Source organism: Pseudophryne corroboree, chromosome 11 (assembly GCF_028390025.1).
Source record: "Pseudophryne corroboree isolate aPseCor3 chromosome 11, aPseCor3.hap2, whole genome shotgun sequence".
NCBI classification, from domain to species: domain Eukaryota; kingdom Metazoa; phylum Chordata; class Amphibia; order Anura; family Myobatrachidae; genus Pseudophryne; species Pseudophryne corroboree.
This window is the reverse complement of record NC_086454.1, coordinates 310,717,287-310,740,619: the sequence shown is the minus strand read 5'-3', so window position 1 is coordinate 310,740,619 and position 23,333 is coordinate 310,717,287. Positions and strand designations below refer to the sequence as shown.

The following is a 23,333-nucleotide window of genomic DNA, read 5'->3' as shown; positions in this document are numbered from 1 at the left end:
GACCCTCAGGCAATAGCTGTGGACGCTCTGGTAACACCGTGGGTGTTCCAGTCAGTGTATGTGTTCCCTCCTCTGCCTCTCATACCAAAAGTACTGAGAATTATACGGCAAAAGGGAGTAAGAACGATACTAGTGGCTCCGGATTGGCCAAGAAGAACTTGGTACCCGGAACTTCAAGAGATGCTCACGGAGGATCCGTGGCCTCTACCTCTAAGACGGGACCTGCTTCAGCAGGGACCGTGTCTATTCCAAGACTTACCGCGGCTGCGTTTGACGGCATGGCGGTTGAACGCCGAATTCTAAGGGAAAAAGGCATTCTGGAAGAGGTCATTCCTACACTGGTAAAAGCCAGGAAGGAGGTGACTGTACAACATTATCACCGCATTTGGAGAAAATATGTTGCGTGGTGTGAGGCCAGGAAGGCCCCCACGGAGGAATTTCAACTGGGTCGATTCCTACATTTCCTGCAAACAGGATTGTCTATGGGCCTCAAATTGGGGTCCATTAAGGTTCAAATTTCGGCCCTGTCGATTTTCTTCCAGAAAGAATTGGCTTCAGTTCCTGAAGTCCAGACTTTTGTAAAAGGAGTACTACATATACAGCCCCCGGTTGTGCCCCCAGTGGCACCGTGGGATCTTAATGTAGTCTTGGATTTTCTCAAATCCCATTGGTTTGAGCCGCTCAAATCGGTGGAGTTGAAGTATCTTACATGGAAAGTAACCATGCTACTGGCCCTGGCTTCAGCCAGGAGAGTATCAGAATTGGCGGCTTTATCATATAAGAGCCCATATCTGATTTTCCATACGGACAGGGCAGAACTGCGGACGCGTCCTCATTTTCTGCCTAAGGTGGTGTCAGCGTTTCACCTGAACCAGCCTATTGTGGTGCCTGCGGCTACTAACGATTTGGAGGATTCCAAGTTGTTGGACGTGGTCCGGGCATTGAAAATATATATTTCAAGAACGGCGGGAGTCAGAAAGTCTGACTCACTGTTTATATTGTATGCACCCAACAAGATGGGTGCTCCTGCTTCTAAGCAGACGATTGCTCGTTGGATTTGTAGCACAATTCAACTTGCACATTCTGTGGCAGGCTTGCCACAACCTAAATCTGTCAAGGCCCATTCCACAAGGAAAGTGGGCTCATCCTGGGCGGCTGCCCGGGGGGTCTCGGCATTACAACTCTGTCGAGCTGCTACTTGGTCAGGGGCAAACACGTTTGCAAAATTCTACAAATTTGATACCCTGGCTGAGGAGGACCTTGAGTTCTCCCATTCGGTGCTGCAGAGTCATCCGCACTCTCCCGCCCGTTTGGGAGCTTTGGTATAATCCCCATGGTCCTGACGGAGTCCCCAGCATCCACTTAAGACGTTAGAGAAAATAAGAATTTACTTACCGATAATTCTATTTCTCGTAGTCCGTAGTGGATGCTGGGCGCCCATCCCAAGTGCGGATTGTCTGCAATACTTGTACATAGTTATTGTTACAAACAAATTCGGGTTGTTATTGTTGTAAGCCGTCTGTTCAGAGGCTCCTACGTTTGTCATACTGTTAACTGGGTTCAGATCACAAGTTATACGGTGTGATTGGTGTGGCTGGTATGAGTCTTACCCGGGATTCAATATCCTTCCTTATTGTGTACGCTCGTCCGGGCACAGTATCCTAACTGAGGCTTGGAGGAGGGTCATAGGGGGAGGAGCCAGTACACACCACCTAATCCTAAAGCTTTATTTTTGTGCCCTGTCTCCTGCGGAGCCGCTATTCCCCATGGTCCTGACGGAGTCCCCAGCATCCACTACGGACTACGAGAAATAGAATTATCGGTAAGTAAATTCTTATTTTAATTATGCATGTGTAACTGCGCAAATGAGATGGATCTTCCCAGGAATAAGTGTTCCGCAGTCTCCTACACTGAGTAGTCTGTCAGGCCAGTGTCGAACGCTTCTTGTGCATCGGAGATGTCTCAGATATGTGCAGAAGGGCAGTGGACAACGGAGGGGTCTCGGATATGTGCAAGAGGGGTGTTGGGCACTGGAGGTATCTCAGAACACCCCTTCTCCACAAATCAAAGATCTAGACTCCGCGTGTCCTTTGCAATATTTTTAAACACTTTTTAATTAACCATTACAGTTCTTGGTTTGTATTACAGGACGGGCTTTATAAAAGTCAGTGACTGCATGTAAGGACATGTCTGTACAGTATTTGCATGTAATAAACAGAATGGGGTAATGTTCCAAAGGTGCTTTAGGTGTGGCATATGTATACACAGTTATCCTTCCTGTCCCCAGTGCCCTGACTCGCAGGAATCCCCCCCTAGGTGGCGCTACATGGAGCAGTAAGACAGTAGCCCTACTAGCATGTAGTTGCTGTGTTAGCAGCATGCACACACACGCACTGTTACATGGCAAGGCAGCACAATATGTAACACAAAGGCAGAAAAGTGGCACTTACTGATGGATGTTAGGAAGAAGCTCAGACTATGGTGGAAGGACTGAGGGAAATGTGACGTGGGTTCTGGGGAGAGATGCAGTCATTAGTGAGAGGTTAGGATTTAGCACCTGCAATAAAAAGCATCCAATCAGGAGATGTTCACAGTCGCCGGGGCGTGAGGGCTGGTCGCACAGAGTCACAGCCGCCTGGGCGTGAGGGCTGGTCGCACAGAGTCACAGCCGCCGGGCGTGAGGGTTGGTCGCACAGAGTCACAGCCGCCGGGGACCGTGAGCGCTGGTCGCAGAGTTACAGCCGCGGGGACCGTGAGCGCTGTTCGCACAGACTCACAGCCGCCGGGGACTGTGAGCGCTGGTCACACAGAGTCACAGCCGCCGGGCACAGAGTCACAGCCGCCGGGGACTTGAGCGCTGGTCGCACAGAGTCACAGCCGCCGGGGACGTGAGCGCTGGTCGCACAGAGTCACAGCCGCCAGGGGAGTGTGCGATGGTCGAACAGAGTCACAGCCATCGGGGACGTGAGCGATAGTCGCACAGAGTTACAGCCGCCGGGGGAGTGAGCGCTGATCGCAGAGTCACAGCCGCCGGGGTCACAGCCAACACCTCAAGAAAATATTTCAACTTGTCAAAAGGAAAAACAAAAAAGTCTAATTTTCATTGCTCTTTCTGTAAATTCAGGGAACAGAGAACGGACAAAGATAATTAGTGTATATTAATAGTATAATAATCGCACAATGTCTCATTAATATAAAAAAGTGTAAACTTTAATACGTTTATCTATATGTAATAGAAGTGGATACATAACATCAGGTAACAGCGCTGATCATAGTTAATTAGAAACCCACCAATGGCTACAGGTGGCTGGGGTGCAGGTAATAGGCTCTTGTACCTTTCCCAAGTATCCAGGCAGCAGTCAGTGGTACCAGGATAATAAGTAGCAGGTTATAATTACTCAGACACTTATCAGTAAAGTTGTATGTTGTTAATGAAACTTGTTTTATTCCAGCGTGTAAAACATTGATCTAGATTTAATAAGTGGACGCTTCCTCTATTAGTGTATAACAACCATACTCTCCCCACCGGGGTTACTCATGCAGCCTCAACGTTCTGTGTACCTTACTGCCAGCAGCAGAACGTCTCTGCAACCCCATCGTCCTAAATATCATACTGCCAGCAGCAGAACGGCTCTGCAACCTCATCGTCCTGTGTACCTTACTGCCACAGCAGCAGAACGGCTCTGCAACCCCATCGTCCTAAATACCATACTGCCAGCAGCAGAACGGCTCTGCAACCCCATCGTCCTAAATACCATACTGCCAGCAGCAGAACGGCTCTGCAACCCCATCATCCTAAATACCATACTGCCAGCAGCAGAATGGCTCTGCAACCCCATTGTCCTAAATACCATACTGCCAGCAGCAGAACGGCTCTGCAACCCCATCGTCCTAAATACCATACTGCCAGCAGCAGAACGGCTCTGCAACCCCATCGTCCTAAGTACCATACTGCCAACAGCAGAACAGCTCTGCAACCTCATCATCCTGTGTACCATACTGCCAGCCTCAGAACGGCTCTGCAACCTCATCGTCCTGTATACCTTACTGTCAGCCTCAGAACGGCTCTGCAACACCATCGTCCTGTGTACCATCCTGCCATCCACAAAACGGCTCTGCAATCTCATCGTACTGTGTACCTTACTGCCAGCCACAGAACAGCTCTGCAACCTCATTGTTCTGCATACCATACTGCCAGCCACAAAACGGCTCTGCAACCCAATCGTCCTGTGTACCTTACTGCCAGCCGCATGGATGTAACAGTCACAGAACAGCTCAGCAATCAATGTAAAGTGCTCATAACCCTAACAGGAGCCCCAGGAAGCGCTGACACAGGGGCAGGGCGGCTGCACAACGCCTTCTGTACAGATCACGTGTAAGACACAAATCATGGGCAGAACTGCTCCACATTCATGAAAAGTTACTACATAGTGAAACATAATATTTGACGGCAGATAAGAACCACTTGGCCCATCTAGTCTGCCCTAAAATAAGGTTAAACCTTCCTAATAGTGATTGGATGATGTAATGAAATTCTAGTCATGATTGGTCAAGACCATGGGTCCTCAACCCGCGGCACTCCAGCTGCCGCGGAACCACACAGCCCCGCATTCCCCACCACAGCCCTGCTATTAAAACTGAGGCAGAGCATGCTGGGATGTGCAGCCCCCACAACAGCCAGAGGGCCCGCAGGCCGAAGACGCATGGTCAAGACACTTAAGTTGTGCAACCTACTTCGTGGCTAATTGAACCTGCCCCGAAGACTCTTTGGTGGCTCCCTACACCTGCGTCTTATTTTACCTCCCCAGAACTGACAGCGACTCATAAAAAATATAACCACATGGTCTGATTAGGGTTATTGATGATTTTATTAGAAGGATATTAAATATTGGAAATAGGCTGATGCCGCGATAGAAATAGTAGACCTATTTACACATGAAAACAATACTGACGGCCAAGAAGAATAAGAATGTGCAAATTTCTAATTCACACTTTACCTCAAACTAATATTTAGCTAATATATTAGTAAGGGCTGTGAATGAGGCAAAACCTATGGGGATTTTAATGCATACCTAGTGGAAATATGTTTTTAATTCACAATAATATTAACAATACTAATCCCCTATCTCAGAATACTTTCCTTTTTTTTTTTGCTCTTGACCTGATTTTCCTTAATGTGAGGTGCCCACCCTGATAGTATCTTATATTTGCGCACGTCGGGAGTGATAGGAAGTAGAGGAATAGTAGTGTATATGATAAGATTATATGGTACTTTAGTGGCAGATGTATTAACCTGGAGAAGGCATAAGGAAGTGATAAACCAGTGATATGTGCAAGGTGATAAAGGCAATCAGATCCTAACTGTAAATTTACATATTGGAGCTGATTGGCTGATGCCTTTATCACCTTGCACATATCACTGGTTTATCACTTCCTTATGCCTTCTCCAGGTTAATACATCTGCCCTTCAGTGTGTTAGTCCTTTTCCTAAGCACAGGTCCTGCAGGCATCTGTAACTGCCTCCTGCATGCATTGTGATGTCAGTGTGATGTCACAATCTCCCTGTGATGTCACCATCACCCTGCCGCCCTATGTAAGGCATGCCCGGGCAGCTGCCAGCCACTTTGTGGTGGTAGCTTCTATCACTACATTGACTCCTCGTGAGTTCTTGTCCTTTATTTGGATAAACCTTTAACTAGTGACTTCTGATACAGAATTCACAACCACTGGGGGTACCAACTTCAGGTATCCACTTTTAGCCGTGCACGCAGACTGCACACCTGATATGAGCTTGACGACCATGCAGCCCTCCAGAGACAACACCGAGATGCTGCTTTATGAACTGAAGCTCCTCTACTCTCCAGTGATGATAGAATGTATTCCAGAGATCATCGCTGCTATGCCGCTGGAGAAACTTCTGCAGAAGATCGGCAGGATAAACGCTTTCCTGAGAGAGGGATCACCCATTACTGAATCGCACCGGCTGATCTTTGCATTTCTGCGCCAAGCGTTGGAGGCGAGGATGGATGTGAGCAGCGCATTCACCGATATGCTTCCCGTTATTGTAAAGACCATGATTTGGGCAGAGCATGATAAGGTCACTTGGCTTTCAGCCAGCAAACTACTGTACCTGTTAGCCAGGGACCACATGGAGACCACAATAATGGAGCTAGAGACTACCCTACTGGTCCGCGGTAACTGCCCACGGCGCTCTGTATTTACCACGCTAGCTGCAATACTGACATATCCCACCGTGCCATTTGATCACAAGGTCTATGTGTTACATGAGATATGTTCAGCGATGGAAGCCATAACTCACCCCGGCACCCAGACGACTGTTTCAATGCTCATTAATAACGCTGCTGTGGCTTTTGGAAGTAGTGCGATGCAAGATCCGGATATCAGAGGATTGTTTACACAAGCCTGCACTACGCTCGCCAAGTGGGAGACCCTAAACCGGGATGGTGCTGTGGCGGTTGCCGACCTAATCACAGCCATCATAGGCCAAGTGAACACCTTACTGGCCGACGGTCTGCAGGGAACCAAGGCGACAACGGTCTCTTTTGGAGATGGTGAAATATACAGTGAACATCTAAAAGGCATTCCGTGGCATGAATACACTGATAACGTTGTTGAACATCTTGCCGAGACCGGGGACTGGAAAGAAGTTGTGAGTCTGCTCAGGCCACTCTGTAAGTCGCCTGATATCCAGAGCAGATACACCTGTGTCACAGTATTTACATCTCTTGTGACATTTCCTGAATGTGTCAATGGGGGCCTACTTAACTTGGTTCTTGGCGACATCCTACTCATCATGGATGGCGCAGATAACTATGCAAGCCAGGAAGTTCTACAGTTCATTGAGATCTTCGCATGCTTCTACCCTAAAGAGGCAAAGAAGTTCCGGAATGCCTTTATGCAGCCACTCCTCCGTATGCTCAAAGAAAAAGAACATCAAACATTGGTTCCGGTCATCCTGAAGACCTTGGTGACTGTTATCCAACTGAGCAAGAAGAAAACTTGGTACAAGTATAAGGAGACCCTCAGCCACATCGTAGCAGAGTATCTATGGCAAGACAACCGTGACATCCAGCTACAGGCAACTAGACTGTTTGGGGAGCTTGTTCAGCGATGCAGAGTGTTTCCCTACAGTCCCATCACCAGGCTAGTGAGAGAACATTACTACTCACTAATGCTGAAGCTGCAGAGCTCCAACCTGGAAATATCATCAGCTGCAGCGGTCTGCCTCACCCAGTGCTTTCCCCACCTGGGCTGAAGAACCATCGTCCAGGAAGAGGGCATCGACTAGGACAGAGGGGACCCTTGTGCCATTTATCTGGTAGAGATGTGAAAGGGGCAGACATACTAAAGAGAAGGAGGTAAAAGAGGGAATAATAGCAAGCGGGTCGTCAACAAGGCGACACGGAGAATAACACCTATACGATGTCCGCCTAACCCAGCCTATGTGAAGTGCATAGCCGGTCCCAAGCCCGGATAAATGGGGAGGGGGTGGTTTCCATGGTGAAGGAACTAACGCCCAGCTACACAACCAATCTTAAGACAACTCTCAAAAAAACACAGAGACACAGACTAAGTAGTGCGCAAGTTACAAATCTTACCCATAACTCTACCTGCGCTTGAATAGACATAATAAAAAGACCACTTTAATCAGATAAAGAAGCATGGGGGTAAGGAAAAGCCCAAGAAATGGAAGAGGCCATTAGAAAGAATGATTGACGGGTGCTGCTGTACAGCGTATTACACAGCTGCAATTACTGCTATATCTAGTGTTCACCTAATATCACTGGATTCAGCGTGTTTCTAAGGGGGAGACTTATCAAATCTTGGAGAGGGACAAAAGTACCAACCAGTCTGCTTCTATGATTTCTCTACCACAGACTGTAAAATAGTTAGGGGGGGAATTGGATTGTTTTACGTGCCCGCGTGTCCTATCTCCCATCTAAAGTGATGGAAGATTGTTTTGTTTTCTGCAACGCAAAAACTGCAGTTTGTGCGCCCAAACGGGTTACTGTTCACTTGCTCCTGCTCGCCAGCCCAAGAGACTGGGAGCTGAAATGCAGACGCGCACAGCTGTTTATGCCCGAACAGAGCAACAATTTCATTTCTCCGTCTGGCGTCAACTAGTGGCTGCCGACACGTAAAACAATTGGATTTTCTATTTACAATCTGACTGGTGGTACTTTATCTCACTCCGAGATTTGCCAACTCTCCCCCTAAATGTTCTTTAATATCTCGACACCACTGTGCAGGCGTGGCTTTGAAATCACAAAACGTTTGCTTTATTTGTAAATACTAATAACACCTATTACACTTTTATTAAAAAACAAAACAACTTTTAACACTTGGAAGTGGAATATAGTTTTTCCCACTGTTTGAGTCTTATATGTTTCTATCTATGGTAATACAAATAACGATGTTCTTACTGCGGAATTGTATTGGCGGTTGATGAATCTGGATTTTTCCACAACCGGTGAGATGATGCTGGAACTGTTCCTCCTCTCTGGAAAGGTGTACTGTTCCAAGGCATCGCAGGGAGAACCGGCATCTTCAGACAGGTTGTCCTGCGGAATACTGGAGACGCAGCCGCTGTCCGAGCCACTGGATCCAGCATCAGACATGCACTGCGAGGACTCCGAGCTCTCTGTGGCTGTAAGAAGAACAGGGGAAACGTCAGGTGGGTACACAGGAGAAGACGCAGAACCAGCAGACACTCCCCACCTCACGTACTCATGGAAGGCTGACTGCAACTCGTCTCATTCTCCAACTCGTCTTCCTCCAGGCAGCTGCTCGTCTCAAAGGAGCAAAAAGAATTTACCAAGCAAATGGATGATCGGGCGCTTTCAGGTGTTGTGTCTCTAATGCTGCTGCTATGACAACTTGGGGGTAGTCACACCCCAACTATACATCAAAGAAAACCAAGGAAATATATAGCAGCGCTACTGGAAATATTGTATAAAAATGCTAATATGAAGGATTGAATAAAAAATACTTCAATTTAATAAAACATGAATTAAGGCCTCAATAAAACATTGGATCCACGATCCATATATATCAATTTAAAACATGACAAATAATTAGCATGTATGGGTCAATAAATTATAGCTGCCTGTCACATTAATATCCGTTCCTCAAAAACCAGCCAGGCAATGCAGCTTTTTAAAAAAAAAAGCTGCATTGCTTGCAGTGAAACGCGTCAGGAGGAGGCTACTTGGGTCACTAAGTGTGCTATTTGCTGCTGCCTAAATATATCCGGACCAGACTGGACTTTGCCATCTGCAGAAAAAAACGGGACAAGCATCTAATAACCAGGAACACTATTTACCCCATCTCTATGAAGAGGACACCGCATCAAATGAGGATCCCAAACCTGGCTGGTTTTTGAGTCAAAACAACAGAGACACTCTTAAGGGACTACACCTCTAGCGGCCTTTGGGTAATGTGTACTGGTGTGACTACATTGTTAGTCTGTCTCCATCTGCTATAGAATCCAGTTGCATGAATAGGAACGGATATTAATGTGACAGGCAGCTATAATTTATTGACCCATACATGCTAATTATTTGTCATGTTTTAAATTGATATATATGGATCGTGGATCCAATGTTTTATTGAGGCCTTAATTCATGTTTTATTAAATTGAAGTATTTTTTATTCAATCCTTCATATTAGCATTTTTATACAATATTTCCAGTAGCGCTGCTATATATTTCCTTGCTCGTCTCAAAGGGTCTGTTGGCGGAGAGAACTCCGGGCAGAAGGGTCTGATTGACATACATATGCAGGTTTAGTGGACCCAGCAGTGAAGCCGAGGAGGGTCCGCAAGCAGAGGGCACAGAGCTGCAAGTGATGGGGGCCTGAGTCCTTTTGTAAGGATCTGAATGATCAAATAAGGACACCGCAATAGACGCCCTGGTCCTGGCACCTGCAAAAAAAGAAAACAATAATTGGTGATCTTAATTCAAACATTATGTTTCGGCCACCAGAAACCATATACACCTTATCACCTTCTTGTCTCACTTATCATAAATATGGCGGCTCCATGCAGTTAGCTGCCCCATAGTCATCAGTCTCCTGAGCCTGTATTATGGAAGATCAGGGCTTCTCACACCCGCTGCTCTAGGCACACTAACAGTCCAGGTTTTAAGGCTAGCCATGCTTGAGCATAGAAGGTTAAATCAAAATGACAACAGGTACTGTGGTCATTTTGGGTGGTCTTCAGTTTGCCAGCTGTCGGGATCCCGGCGCACAGTATACCGGTGCCGGAATCCCGACAGACGGTATACCGACACTTATTCTCCCTCGTGGGTGTCCACGACCCCCCTGGAGGGAGAATAGATAGTGTGGCGTGCATAGCGTGCCACCGTGCCCGCAGGGGGGCTCATTTGCACTCGCCCAGCTGTCGGTATGCCAGCAGCATTCCCTATGTCAAAGTCAGAAAAATATCACGCTGCACGTTGCCATATATGCACTTCATGCGTGTGTGTGCTGCATATTTAATCAAAATAATGTATTTTATAAGTTAATATTCCCCTGAGTTCAGCAAAGTATGGTATATTTAAGATGGCTCTTTGACCTTAGAGATTCCCCAAACAATAGTTTGCATGTTGGGAGGGCTTCACATGTTCTTATGCATAGTTAAGCACAGGAATAGTAATTGAAGATTAATTGTATTCCGAATCAGTTTCTTTCCCGCAGACGGAGTACAATAGCCTTTAATTACACTAAGCTTTGAGACTCAATGAGGAGGGCCAACACCTGTGTTTACGAATGGGGCTGGTTTTGTCTCCAGAAGAATGATTGCTGAGATGTCATTGTCTCAACTGATAGTGGACATTGAGAATACCGATCAAAACCCAGAGACAGGGTTTGTTTTGTATTCGCCAAACAATAGCTTTCCACAAGACAGGAATGTGTTAGTCATCACACAACGTTTTGCATAACCAAGATCACATGCTCAGCTCACTGATACAGCTAGCCCACATGCTGTGAAAGACACACACTTCCTGTGGTTGACACACCCCCACAGCTGGAATGCAGGTATGATATACCCACTGGAAATCACAGGGCACACTCACTCACACAGCTACCTTGCACCCAGCAAGCATGGCTGGCTCATCACCAGGACTGACCTCCTTACGAAGGCTAAGTATTGAATTCACATGGCTTAATGGCATAGAATAGTTTAAATATGTGTTTGTGGTAAAGTAGTTGTGAAATGATTGGCATAGAATAGTTAGTTTGGAGATACAAATGGCTTAAGGTTAATGATGCTTGTGCAGTTGTGTGATTGTTGGGTGTTTGGGATGATACTCTATGAAATCTGTAATGAATTGGAACAGTAGACAATCTGTAGCATAGCATCTCTGGTATACATTTATGGATGGTGATTTATAACAGATTATAGTAGTTTTACATGATACATCTTGCTGAAGGTTAGAAGTCAAAACATACTTCCTTTTGTTACTGTAGTCATGTGCTTGTAGCAATAGCAGGCTGATACTTGTGGGTACCTGGTTATTGAGATACTGTGTTGGCTTGAAATTGTGAAAGGTGATTTAGATGGTTTGGAATTGTAAAATCAGAACATATGCATTATATTGAAGCTTAGACATTTTGGAATATAGTGGAGTCTTATGTCTTCTGCTATGTGATTATGGTATAGCAAAGAATGCCATGTGTTTGGACTTGCAAATCTAAAATGGCTGCTAGCATTCCCTTTTAAATCATATGTTACAGACTTTGGAATCATGGGAGTTTTTCCCAAAATGGAGTCTAGCTTCTGTCCCATGCGGTATTGTAGGGACCATTGTGTTGTTGCTGTGTGTGTTGTGTATATAGGGACAGCCAGCCAGGGTGAGCACAAGTTTCTCAACACAAAGGTTCTCAACATTGACTAACTGCGCAGCGATCGCTCCCACATGTGTAAATTCTCTGCAGACATATTTATCTCCTATTAATGTTGTAAGCCATCTCTCTCTCTCTCTCTCCTTCCCCCCTCAAAAGTAAGTGTGTCTTTATTGTATTTTAACGTGTAGTAATTCAGTTAGGTATTTTATGTTAGTTTGGTAGTGTATGACTTGTATTGTGTATTCTTTTGCAATAGAACGTTCATTTAAGGTGTTAGAACCTAAGACCGGTATCTGAGTGTTTATTACATTGCTAAAGGGTTCTCAGAGCGTCACAATCGCTCATACTGCTTTTAAACTAACAAGGTTACACTGTGTTGCATTTACACCTTATCACTGCACAAATGTTTACAGTATAAGTACATTCCTTAAGGTATAGTTATTAAAGCTTAATTCTGTAAGTGTCTGCGACGCCTGTGCTCACACCCTGTGCACAGCGTCTGCTACACTAAGGGCGTACCCTTGCGGTACCTTTTGCGCCAATTGCGTACTGTGTCTCTTAACCTTTTAAAGTGTTTTAAATAGGATAAACATATAGGCTTTGTCAATTGAGGGCTCCTCCGGTCTTCACATATCTGCACTAGGTAATTTTAGCAGACATTATCGGTCAGCAAAGGGTGGAAAGGTAGTATCCCTCGTTAAACCGTTTGGAGGTCGGGGATACTGCAGTGCTGACCAGATAAGCGTCTGCTTCACTTGGTAAGGAGTGCTGAGGGAATTCGGGAACTGGAAGGTAGGAACAGTACGTTATTGTCTTTGTAAATCCGGTTTTTATTTCTATTTGGTGCCAACTACACACGCAGATTGGATGGTTTGTCTGTTTAAATAGGTTTAAAAATTATTTTTAATCGCTCTGCATAGCGTGATAACTAAAAGGAGCTGGCATGATGATTTTCTTTGTGACAAATGGTCTGTCCACCATTTTGTGTGGCCCTCATGGATGTGGAAGGGGGAGGAGCAGCGGCCATTTTGGGAAGGTCAAATTTTTCCCCCCCTAAGCGGCTGATTTTCAGTTGACTCGGGAAATAATCAGCCATCCATTGTCAAAAAGAAATCATCATTTAATGAGTTTTTTTTTAATGCATTTATTTAATCTATATCATAGTCAATCATAAGTAATAGTGATTGGTACATATATGTAATATCTATATGCGTGTGCTTACATCAATGTATGTTATTAGATTAAATTTAGAATTGCATTTTCATCTGTGTATTTTCGCATCTCACTTTCCTGTTTGCCATTTCATAATTGATAACGTGCTAAGAAAGATTTGTTGCTATTGGTAGTTAAAGAGTAAAAATAATACATTAAGGGGTAATTTGTAAAACATGCACACAGCCTTGCCTAAAGACATAAAGGAAGACCTGTGTGGTGCTCGGTAGATGATTACAGTTAAAGATCATCTACATTGATATAAACGTGTTAATTGTATTTCTGTGGACATATCTGGCTGGCATACACGTGTCTCTAACAAAAGGGTGAGACTAGTGTATGCAACACAAAGGCCGACGCACGTAGCGTATATTACGCAACGGAGCGTCTGGGTACGCCCACATAATACAAATCACACGATAGTATTATTTTAAATAGGTGAGAAGGAAGTAACGCGAGAATAGCGCAAGTCAATTTTAGTGTCCAAAATTTTAAGCTAATAGATCCTTCTCTAATTTGCGACTCATCTGGTCTAGACTGTGTTACTGAATGAAAGGGATTTCTGCGCAGAAATAAGTAAAGTGTACATGTGGTGAGTGTGTGTATAATTATATAAGTTTCTACAATTTTTTTGGGTTGAACCACAAGAAGTCGAGTTCTCGTGAGGTACATACATGTAATTGACGTGCATGGTGGCTTGGGAGGCATCCCTTGTTAAACATTAAATTGAGCATTAGAGTATAGCAGACCAAGAGGTCTACTGTAGCACAGACCAGGAGGTCCAAACAGACCAGGAGGTCTAGGTACAGCAGACTAAGAAGTCCGCTATAGAGAAAAGTAGCACAACACCAGGAAGGGTTGGTGCGGAACCCATATAGGCCATTAAAGCTCTGGCTGAAGGAATTCGCAGCCGAAATTTTCGATTCCGTTGGTCGCTCCGCACATAAGATTAGTTGCTTATGTGCAGAACGATTGTACCGCACGTAATTGTGTGCATTAGTTAGTAAATTGACCCAGTACCATTTGCGTACGCCAGAGAGGTCATAAACGCTATTTGTACATTCTAACGTGATTTGTATAATTTTTTTTATTTTAAGGGAGGTTCGCTGGTCACTCAGGAACTATCCAACAACCAATAGTTACTGGAAAGGGTTAAGTGCTCTGCGGATCACACTCACATGTTCCAGTAAATAGAGGTTCAGGTCGCAGGGGCCCTAGGTCGAGTACGCCAGCGCTAAGGCAGTGTGTGGGCGTATTGGTCGGCGTGGGCGAGTGAGTGGAGTACTCGGTAAACTGCCACCGTCGGCCTACCCCGGACATCTTGGTTTTGTAAGGGTTCGCTGAAGACCCTGATTTGAAGGTCAGAGGTAGTGAAAGCAACACCTGCAAGGATGGGGGCCAGTTGTTCAGGTAGGGGGCGATCAACCTTGGTTCGGGTTGATTCAGTAAACCGGCCAATCGGGTCGGCAAGGTATGTAATGTGTGAAAAATACGGTTCACACACAGAGGTTTTATGTGATGAATGGGAAAGAATGACTGTGCATGACGGGGAAAAGTTTCCCCGGGTAGGCAGCTTTAGCCCAGATGTGTTACAAAATCTAAGGAGAAGGATATGTCTCATTAAATCAGCAAAGAGACGGATCAAACATTATGACTATTTACAATTGTGGCAACAGAAAGGTGAAATACAAAGAAATTTAACTTACATATCAAACTCTCATCTTGGGAAGAGAGACATGGCAATGGAGAGGATTATGGCTGCAGAGAATGGCGCAATGGTGTACGATAAAAAAATGCACTTAGCAACTGTATTATAGATGATAAGAATAATTGTAATAAACGTAACAATGATAATTGTAATACTGTTAAATGTACAACTATTAACCCATGCAAATTGCACCCCATGTTAAACTTCCCTCAGGATTACCAGCGAGAAGGTGAAACCAACACGATGTCAACACTCTACCCAGCAGTCATCATACGAGACACCCAGAGGGACACGGCCAAGTTGGTAAAGGCAATAGCAGAACCCCCTAACGGAGGATCAGGTGAGGTCGTGTCAACAGGTAAGTACGGTATTGTATGTTACTCACAGACAAATGCATCTTACACCAAAGAGTTAACACAAAATAGCATAATGGAACAAAATCCTGTCAGGGTGAACACAATATATTAAAACAAATGTACACTACAGGAAAGTAGCAGTTTATGTGTTAATAAATGGTTTAAAGGAAGTATTAAGAACGAGTATACAAGCTTCTCTACCTAACTGGAGAAATAACTCAGTAACTGCATTAAGGAACTCCGCTGTTGGGCATGAGCAAAACATCATCAAGCACATGGAAACAAAGAAGCCCCAGATCCCTGTGGGTAAGTCAAAGGTGAAAAGGTGTTATAATTGCCAGAAGGAAGGTCATTTTGCAAGAGATTGTAGATCAAGAAGTAGACCAAATTCATATAAACCCCCTAGACAAAGATATGAGCAAAGTTATGACACACCAAATTGTAATCAGAGATCACATAGGAAGGAGTTTGGGCCGCACCTGTAACACGCAATCAGGAAAGGTGATCATTAGGACTGATAGTAAGCCTGAGGTTACAGTTAATGAAATGGGAGGTCAGTTCCTTGCAGGCACAAGGACGGCCGGGTAGACGTTGTAATTTATCTGTAAATGTTCTTTTCCCCATCTCTGACGTTCATCGGCAGGACCCAAATATCACATAGCTATTTGGTCCTTGCAGAAGTCTACCTAACCCCAGTATGACCTACCAGCATCGATGTATCCTGGCCAGATACAAAGGGTAGGTATGGAAATACTGGTGGGAGAGACTATGCAGGGATACCATTGGACATGTAGATGTGACAGCCTGAGGGTGAACGGAAGATCTGATAATGGTTTTTTTTGTTTTTTTTTGTTGCTTAATGAAAAATGTGATGAATTGTTCTCTCTCGTTTGTTTTTTTTCCTCTCTCTCTTCTCACTCATGTTTTCATGTTTTAAAGATGGTATGTCACACATCAGTTAGACAAATGGTAATGCAAGATTTTTGCTCCTTACAGAGAGATCGCTGATTTGGAAGGAATATTGCATCACCGGAGTGATCGTTTGGAAGACTGAGAGGCAGCACCTTTGAGATGACAGCAGAACAAGAAGAACAACAAGACTAGAGAACTAATTATCGTAACAAGTTTCTCTCCCCCTCAAACTGTTTTCCTGTACCCCCATTACAAATTTCTCCTTTTCTCCTCCTGTAAGATGGACTTGCCCCAAGAGACTGTGATATGGATTTTCCTGTTGACCATGATGTTGACCAGAGCAGTCTGTTTCGGTGAGAGTACCAGTGAGGTCGAGAAAGGATCCAGAAAGGTTCTGATGACAAAGATGGAGGCGTAGATTTCCAAAAACAACATAATCATCAAGCAAAGGCGAGTATCAGAAAACGATCTGGTAGCATTGACCATAGAAGGAATTGTGAAGGATTGTTAGCTGAAGAAAATTGCATCTGTAGGCATTGTGATAACTTAGTTGAGGATGGGTGCATCAAGAAATGTCAGTCCAGTTTTAACATTAACATGGACCGACATCCATTGGGTGACTATCACTCATTAGTGGGTAAGGTGTTAAACCAAACAGACTGTTGGCTATGCTCTCAAGTACCTCAAGGCCATAGCAAATCAGGATTAGTACCATTCCCTTTAACTATAGGAGAGGTACTTGAGTTAAGTGGTGGGAGACCGGTGGACAAGAGGTTTAATATCTCTAGTCCTCCTAGTTTGAAGCTCCACCAATATCATGTGGATAGGTCCTTAGTGTGTTTTAACATTTCCAATCCCCGAAAGCCGGGAAATTGGGAAGTGTCATGGAATAACAAAACCATGACCTTTTCATATAGAGCCGATAGAATGCCTACAGATACAGAGCTCATACGCCACATAGCCGATAGTGGAAAATATTTCCGATATAGGTATACCCTAGGAAGTAGGATCATGAGAGTTGGAGAAGTATCACCAGGATACTGTGCACATATCATACAATCGGATACGTGTACCAGACAGATGGGAAAATTAGGGTTAGGAGAGTCCACATGGAAAATGTGTAACATGGTAATGACATATTCAGTCCCATATGTTCTCCCCGATGATGCATATTTCATATGCGGGAGAAAGGCGTATGAGCGGCTTGCCCCAAACTCAGAAGGATTATGTTATATTGAAAAAGTACCGCCTGAAGTAATGACTGTATCGCATAACAAAATTGATTTGATTTACGACCCAACCATTGAAACCACGCTGTGATAAAAGGTGATTCCACGACCTGTTTCTTTCACCCGTTTCTCCTTTGTTTTCCTCCAAGGTACAAAGACATCCGCTTGGAAGAAGAATTTGACAACCTTTTACACAGACAACTGATGGACTATGCCATAGACCCCCATATCCCTAGTAATTTTAACTTACGCTAGCCCAACACTTTTTGTAAGTCTATGGACATTGAAAAAGCTTTTTGCACACCGTTGATAGCAAAAGCATCGGGAGACTACAGTCAACATGTACATCAAGACAAGACACCAGACAAGACTTCAATCAACAAATGTTTATTAAACTCACATAGTTTATGACTGCATTTACCATAATTGCTCTTTATCTTCATTTCTACAACCATCAGGTAATGACACACATAGTCGATAGGGAATACAGGCACAGATATCAGCACTCACATATCCCCCCATTCATGTATCATCAACTAAAATGTGCTCCCCCATTTTGTTGCAACCAAAAGCTGAAAAGAGCTCGGTAAAGTTTGACAGCCCATCCACAGACCCTTAATACGGGATAAGAAGGAATTCAAATGTATACTTCGCAATACCTCGAAGCTTGATTTAAAACACGTACGGCACGATGATACATGACCCCCCAAACACGGATTCATACACACATGCTTCTGCTATCTCACTAGGTCATACCCTTTTCCCACCTTCTTCTCTCCTCCCTTACCCAATCATAGAAATGTATTTACATATGACATATATTTTTCTCTTTTTGAAATGTTTTAGGAAGTGGCAGTTATTGGTGACTGCCAAAGGGTGGACTGTCAAAGTCAGAAAAATATCACGCTGCACGTTGCCATATATGCACTTCATGCGTGTGTGTGCTGCATATTTAATCAAAATAATGTATTTTTATAAGTTAATATTCCCCTGAGTTCAGCAAAGTATGGTATATTTAAGATGGCTCCTTGACCTTAGAGATTCCCCAAACAATAGTTTGCATGTTGGGAGGGCTTCACATATTCTTATGCATAGTTAAGCACAGGAATAGTAATTGAAGATTAATTGTATTCCGAATCAGTTTCTTTTCCGCAGACGGAGTACAATAGCCTTTAATTACACTAAGCTTTGAGACTCAATGAGGAGGGCCAACACCTGTGTTTACGAATGGGGCTGGTTTTGTCTCCAGAAGAATGATTGCTGAGATGTCATTGTCTCAACTGAAAGTGGACATTGAGAATACCGAACAAAACCCAGAGACAGGGTTTGTTTTGTATTCACCAAACAATAGCTTTCCACAAGACAGGAATGTGTTAGTCATCACACAACGTTTTGCATAACCAAGATCACATGCTCAGCTCACTGATACAGCTAGCCCACATGCTGTGAAAGACACACACTTCCTGTGGCTGACAAACCCCCACAGCTGGAATGCAGGTATGATATACCCACTGGAAATCACAGGGCACACTCACTCACTCACACAGCTACCTTGCACCCAGCAAGCATGGCTGGCTCATCACCAGGACTGACCTCCTTACGAAGGCTAAGTATTGAATTCACATGGCTTAATGGCATAGAATAGTTTAAATATGTGTTTGTGGTAAAGTAGTTGTGAAATGATTGGCATAGAATAGTTAGTTTGGAGATACAAATGGCTTAAGGGTAATGATGCTTGTGCAGTTGTGTGATTGTTGGGTGTTTGGGATGATACTCTATGAAATCTGTAATGAATTTGGAACAGTAGACAATCTGTAGCATAGCATCTCTGGTATACATTTATGGATGGTGATTTATAACAGATTATAGTAGTTTTACATGATACATCTTGCTGAAGGTTAGAAGTCAAAACATACTTCCTTTTGTTACTGTAGTCATGTGCTTGTAGCAATAGCAGGCTGATACCTGTGGGTACCTGGTTATTGAGATACTGTGTTGGCTTGAAATTGTGAAAGGTGATTTAGATGGTTTGGAATTGTAAAATCAGAACATATGCATTATATTGAAGCTTAGACATTTTGGAATATAGTGGAGTCTTATGTCTTCTGCTATGTGATTATGGTATAGCAAAGAATGCCATGTGTTTGGACTTGCAAATCTAAAATGGCTGCTAGCATTCCCTTTTAAATCATATGTTACAGACTTTGGAATCATGGGAGTTTTTCCCAAAATGGAGTCTAGCTTCTGTCCCATGCGGTATTGTAGGGACCATTGTGTTGTTGCTGTGTGTGTTGTGTATATAGGGACAGCCAGCCAGGGTGAGCACAAGTTTCTCAACACAAAGGTTCTCAACATTGACTAACTGCGCAGCGATCGCTCCCACATGTGTAAATTCTCTGCAGACATATTTATCTCCTATTAATGTTGTAAGCCATCTCTCTCTCTCTCTCTCCTTCCCCCCTCAAAAGTAAGTGTGTCTTTATTGTATTTTAACGTGTAGTAATTCAGTTAGGTATTTTATGTTAGTTTGGTAGTGTATGACTTGTATTGTGTATTCTTTTGCAATAGAACGTTCATTTAAGGTGTTAGAACCTAAGACCGGTATCTGAGTGTTTATTACATTGCTAAAGGGTTCTCAGAGCGTCACAATCGCTCATACTGCTTTTAAACTAACAAGGTTACACTGTGTTGCATTTACACCTTATCACTGCACAAATGTTTACAGTATAAGTACATTCCTTAAGGTATAGTTATTAAAGCTTAATTCTGTAAGTGTCTGCGACGCCTGTGCTCACACCCTGTGCACAGCGTCTGCTACACTAAGGGCGTACCCTTGCGGTACCTTTTGCGCCAATTGCGTACTGTGTCTCTTAACCTTTTAAAGTGTTTTAAATAGGATAAACATATAGGCTTTGTCACCTACTACACCAGTATGACCTTCTATGCTGAAACGTAGCTAGCCTTAAAACCTGTAAATGTACTTTGAGGAGCGGGTGTGAAAAGCAGGTAGAAGAGGTAGATGATAAACTACCCTCCGGCCCGGGGTTTCTAGATATCCTGTGCATGTCACAATATCCTCCACATCAGGTCAGCTTGCATTGGGATTATTGTCCCTTTAAAATTCTGAACATTTCTAGGGTTCGTGCAAGAGTACTTCCGTGTCCTCTGCCTCCTTCCTGCGGATCTCATCACTACTACAGAGTATGGATCCGAATGTATTCCGTACCTCTCCCCTTCATGATGTAATCAATAGCGCGGTTGTTAATTGCTGCGTCACTTGGCTTTATGTCCAGAAACGGCTTGTTGCCAACACCCATAGAGACCATTTCCTGCATGCGGACCTCTGCCGGGGGAAAGGAGACACGTTCTGTGACACAGACAGTAATCCACCAATAGAAGCGCTCGCTTACTATACAGCATCTCGCTGGTTTACAGCACACTGACCACACACAATGATCCCTGTAATCCCTACTACATGTTTTATTTTATTTACAAATACGATCTCTTATTTCATACATAGCACTTAGTTCTATTTCTGTGACATGACTTCGTATATTTAACACGTGGTTTACATTTGCTATTCAGCTGCAAATGTAATACCCACCAAGGTAAGTATCATGTGCAATTTAGGATACACTTTTATTTTAAAATACCTTTTGTAAAGACTTTAAAGACAATATCTAGAGACTGGAATTTTATTCAACTGTAACACTTCAGTGTAACTTCTTTTACTGTGAAACTTCGAGTAGTCAAGAGCGAAACAGTATTCGTATTATACTCAACATATGTTGCTTATAAAAAAAAACGTATTACAATGCACAATATTTAGAGAATAACAATCCTACTAAGAGAAAACATAAATTTACAATGGCATTCACAATAACAATTACCTTTTAATTGGGGCCCCTTTGTAACCTCTGTAATGTTCATATAAGTATATATAGATATTTCATAGTTATAGTGCACTTTCTCTAGATAGTCAATCTCCTGAGATTAATCACTGAATCTGGGTATGCTAAAAGTAATAGCGGAGAAATGACACAAGAAGAAAGGCAGCTTATTCCGTGTAGTCAGAGGGCTTGGTGTTGGAGTTCTGTCTGTGAGAAATTGCAGCGATGTTACCTTGCATGCAGCTGCAGTAACTGTGGAGACTGCTAAATCTTTCTAATTACACCCTGGTTAGTCTCAGAGCCCAATGTGTTACTAGCCAGCTGTACTTTATTACGGTGGATCTAAAGAACTGTTCCTTAGCAGAGATTGTCCATAATCTCTAACACTGTGATGAACCTAGCTAGGTTAGCTGTATCACTTGGTCCAGACTTGGCCTTGGCTCACCTCTCTGCTTTTAAGGGTGAGCTGCTGAATGCGCCGCCTGTATCACTAAGTATCTAAGCCGCTGAATGTGTCTCGGCTACTTTGGCCTGCAGCTACCGGTCCATATCACTGTGTTGGCCACTAATATATAACTGTTACAGATGAAATGACTTTCCTTGGACTCTCTAGAAGCATGGCAGCTGATACTGAGTGTATGATTGTGGCATGTATAAATAAGTATAGGCACGTATGCTGTCCTCTTTTCACAGTCTCTAAACTGTAAGTCTTTAATGCTAAATGATTTAACAACAGCTGCAGCAAGGAGAGGGTAAACTGCTGACAGAATATTCTTAGTAAGGGTTCTTGGGTCTGAAAGGTGCAATGTACTCAGTGTTTCCTCACCAGCTCCTGTTCACTGTGCTCACTGACGCACCGTCCCCTTTCTCAGGCTGGGAACTGCCTTCAGTCTGCCCCTATAGAGGATGGGAGCTACATCACCACACTCCCATGTCAGCTGCGATCACTGGAAGCTGTAGATATGCTGCGGGAGGCTCTCACTGCTCTCTGGTTGCCATTTCTCTAACTCCGGTCACGGGGACAGTGGCTTTTACAGGTAACCTGCGCAGCACCTCCTCACGCCAGTCCAACCACCGTGCTCTCCCTAAGATGTCCGCCTAACCTTCGCCAACTGTCACACCTGAAATTGGTCATGTGACCACCTCCTGACCTCTTGAGCAGCTGCAGAGACTGTTGGGAATTATCTGCCTGTGAAATGACAGAAATGCGTTGTAGTGCACTGCACAGTGTCAGATATAAAGTAGTATCTTGCATAGCAGGGTATTACACATATACAGGCTTAGAGGTTGCTGGCTGCAGTTCATTCAATGTAATTACAGACAGGAAGTATGCAGTGTGCAGGGAAATATCTTCCTCCACAACCACTTTATCTGACACACCTTTTATTTGGATTGGACCCTACAACATTATTAGCAGCCAACCAACTAGTAATTGGGGCTTAGTGACCCTGTATCTGCTGTAAGTGACATGATTGCAGGGGGCAGAGAAAATGGCAGTAAGACCGATGACGTACCCTTATTACTGGTCGCCTGCTGCCAGAGGATTTTAGCAATGTCCACGGTCCAGGCCTGCTTGATGTCGGCGTTGCTCGCCTGGAGAATGTGTGTGTCGTTGGATTTACGTCGCCTGAACCAAATTTCAAAGCGCAGCCCGCTGTCTCCAGAATTCTCTGTCAGGCCGACGTCTGCTGTCTGCCAATCAGAGAAAGTGGCATAAGCGTCAGGGTCGGCAACAAACTGGCCACCTCATGAGAGATCACTAACACACAGAGCTAAATGCCCAGGGCGAGAACCGTGCTCTTTGGGTCATTAATGTGATCCCTATGGCAATAAGCACAGATGTATATGATGTGATATATCGCTACAGCTAATGTAAGGATACAACACACAGAAAATTGTACCCTTGAAAATGAAAATACACACTTCATACAATTTAGTTATTTTTACGCCGTTCTGTAAATATTCATCTGAAAATGTAACCTGCCAGTTCTCCCGCATGTGTACATTATATGGGTGTGGTATGCAAGGTCCACCACACTTAGGTCGACAGTGTCTAGGTCAACCACTATTGGTCAACAGTAAGTAGGTCGACATGGTTTCTAGGTCGACATGACAGAAGGTCGACATGAGTTTCTGCACTTTTTTTGGTGCCGTCTTC

At 44.0% G+C, this 23,333-nt stretch overlaps 2 protein-coding genes across 2 annotated transcripts in view; both read right to left on the bottom strand.

Annotated features, from left to right (window-relative positions):
- LOC134969570 (puratrophin-1-like) overlaps positions 1-2,514 on the bottom strand; it is a 42,403-nt gene extending 39,889 nt beyond the window's left edge. The window contains 1 exon segment of the mRNA XM_063945607.1: positions 2,451-2,514. The gene's annotated coding sequence lies outside the window, so the exon portion shown is untranslated.
- Positions 2,515-9,683: 7,169 nt separating this feature from the next.
- Positions 9,684-22,500, bottom strand: LOC134969569 (puratrophin-1-like). The gene is made up of 3 exons (XM_063945606.1): positions 21,176-22,500; positions 20,512-20,628; positions 9,684-9,943 (listed from the first exon to the last, which is right to left on the bottom strand). Exons 1-3 carry the CDS (start codon positions 21,213-21,215, stop codon positions 9,696-9,698), a joined length of 405 nt encoding a protein of 134 aa, XP_063801676.1. The 5' UTR covers positions 21,216-22,500; the 3' UTR covers positions 9,684-9,695.
- Positions 22,501-23,333: the final 833 nt, after the last annotated feature.

What these genes read in the sequence shown, in the direction of transcription:
- LOC134969569 (XM_063945606.1), bottom strand. Translation starts at nt 21,215, where the DNA reads ATGAACATTACAGAGGTTACAAAGGGGCCCCAATTAAAAG. An exon ending in AAAGGGGCCCCAATTAAAAG is followed by an intron (nt 20,629 to 21,175) that starts GTAATTGTTATT and finishes TTCCCCCGGCAG; the next exon opens with AGGTCCGCATGCAGGAAATG. An exon ending in TTACATCATGAAGGGGAGAG is followed by an intron (nt 9,944 to 20,511) that starts GTACGGAATACA and finishes CTTTTTTTGCAG; the next exon opens with GTGCCAGGACCAGGGCGTCT.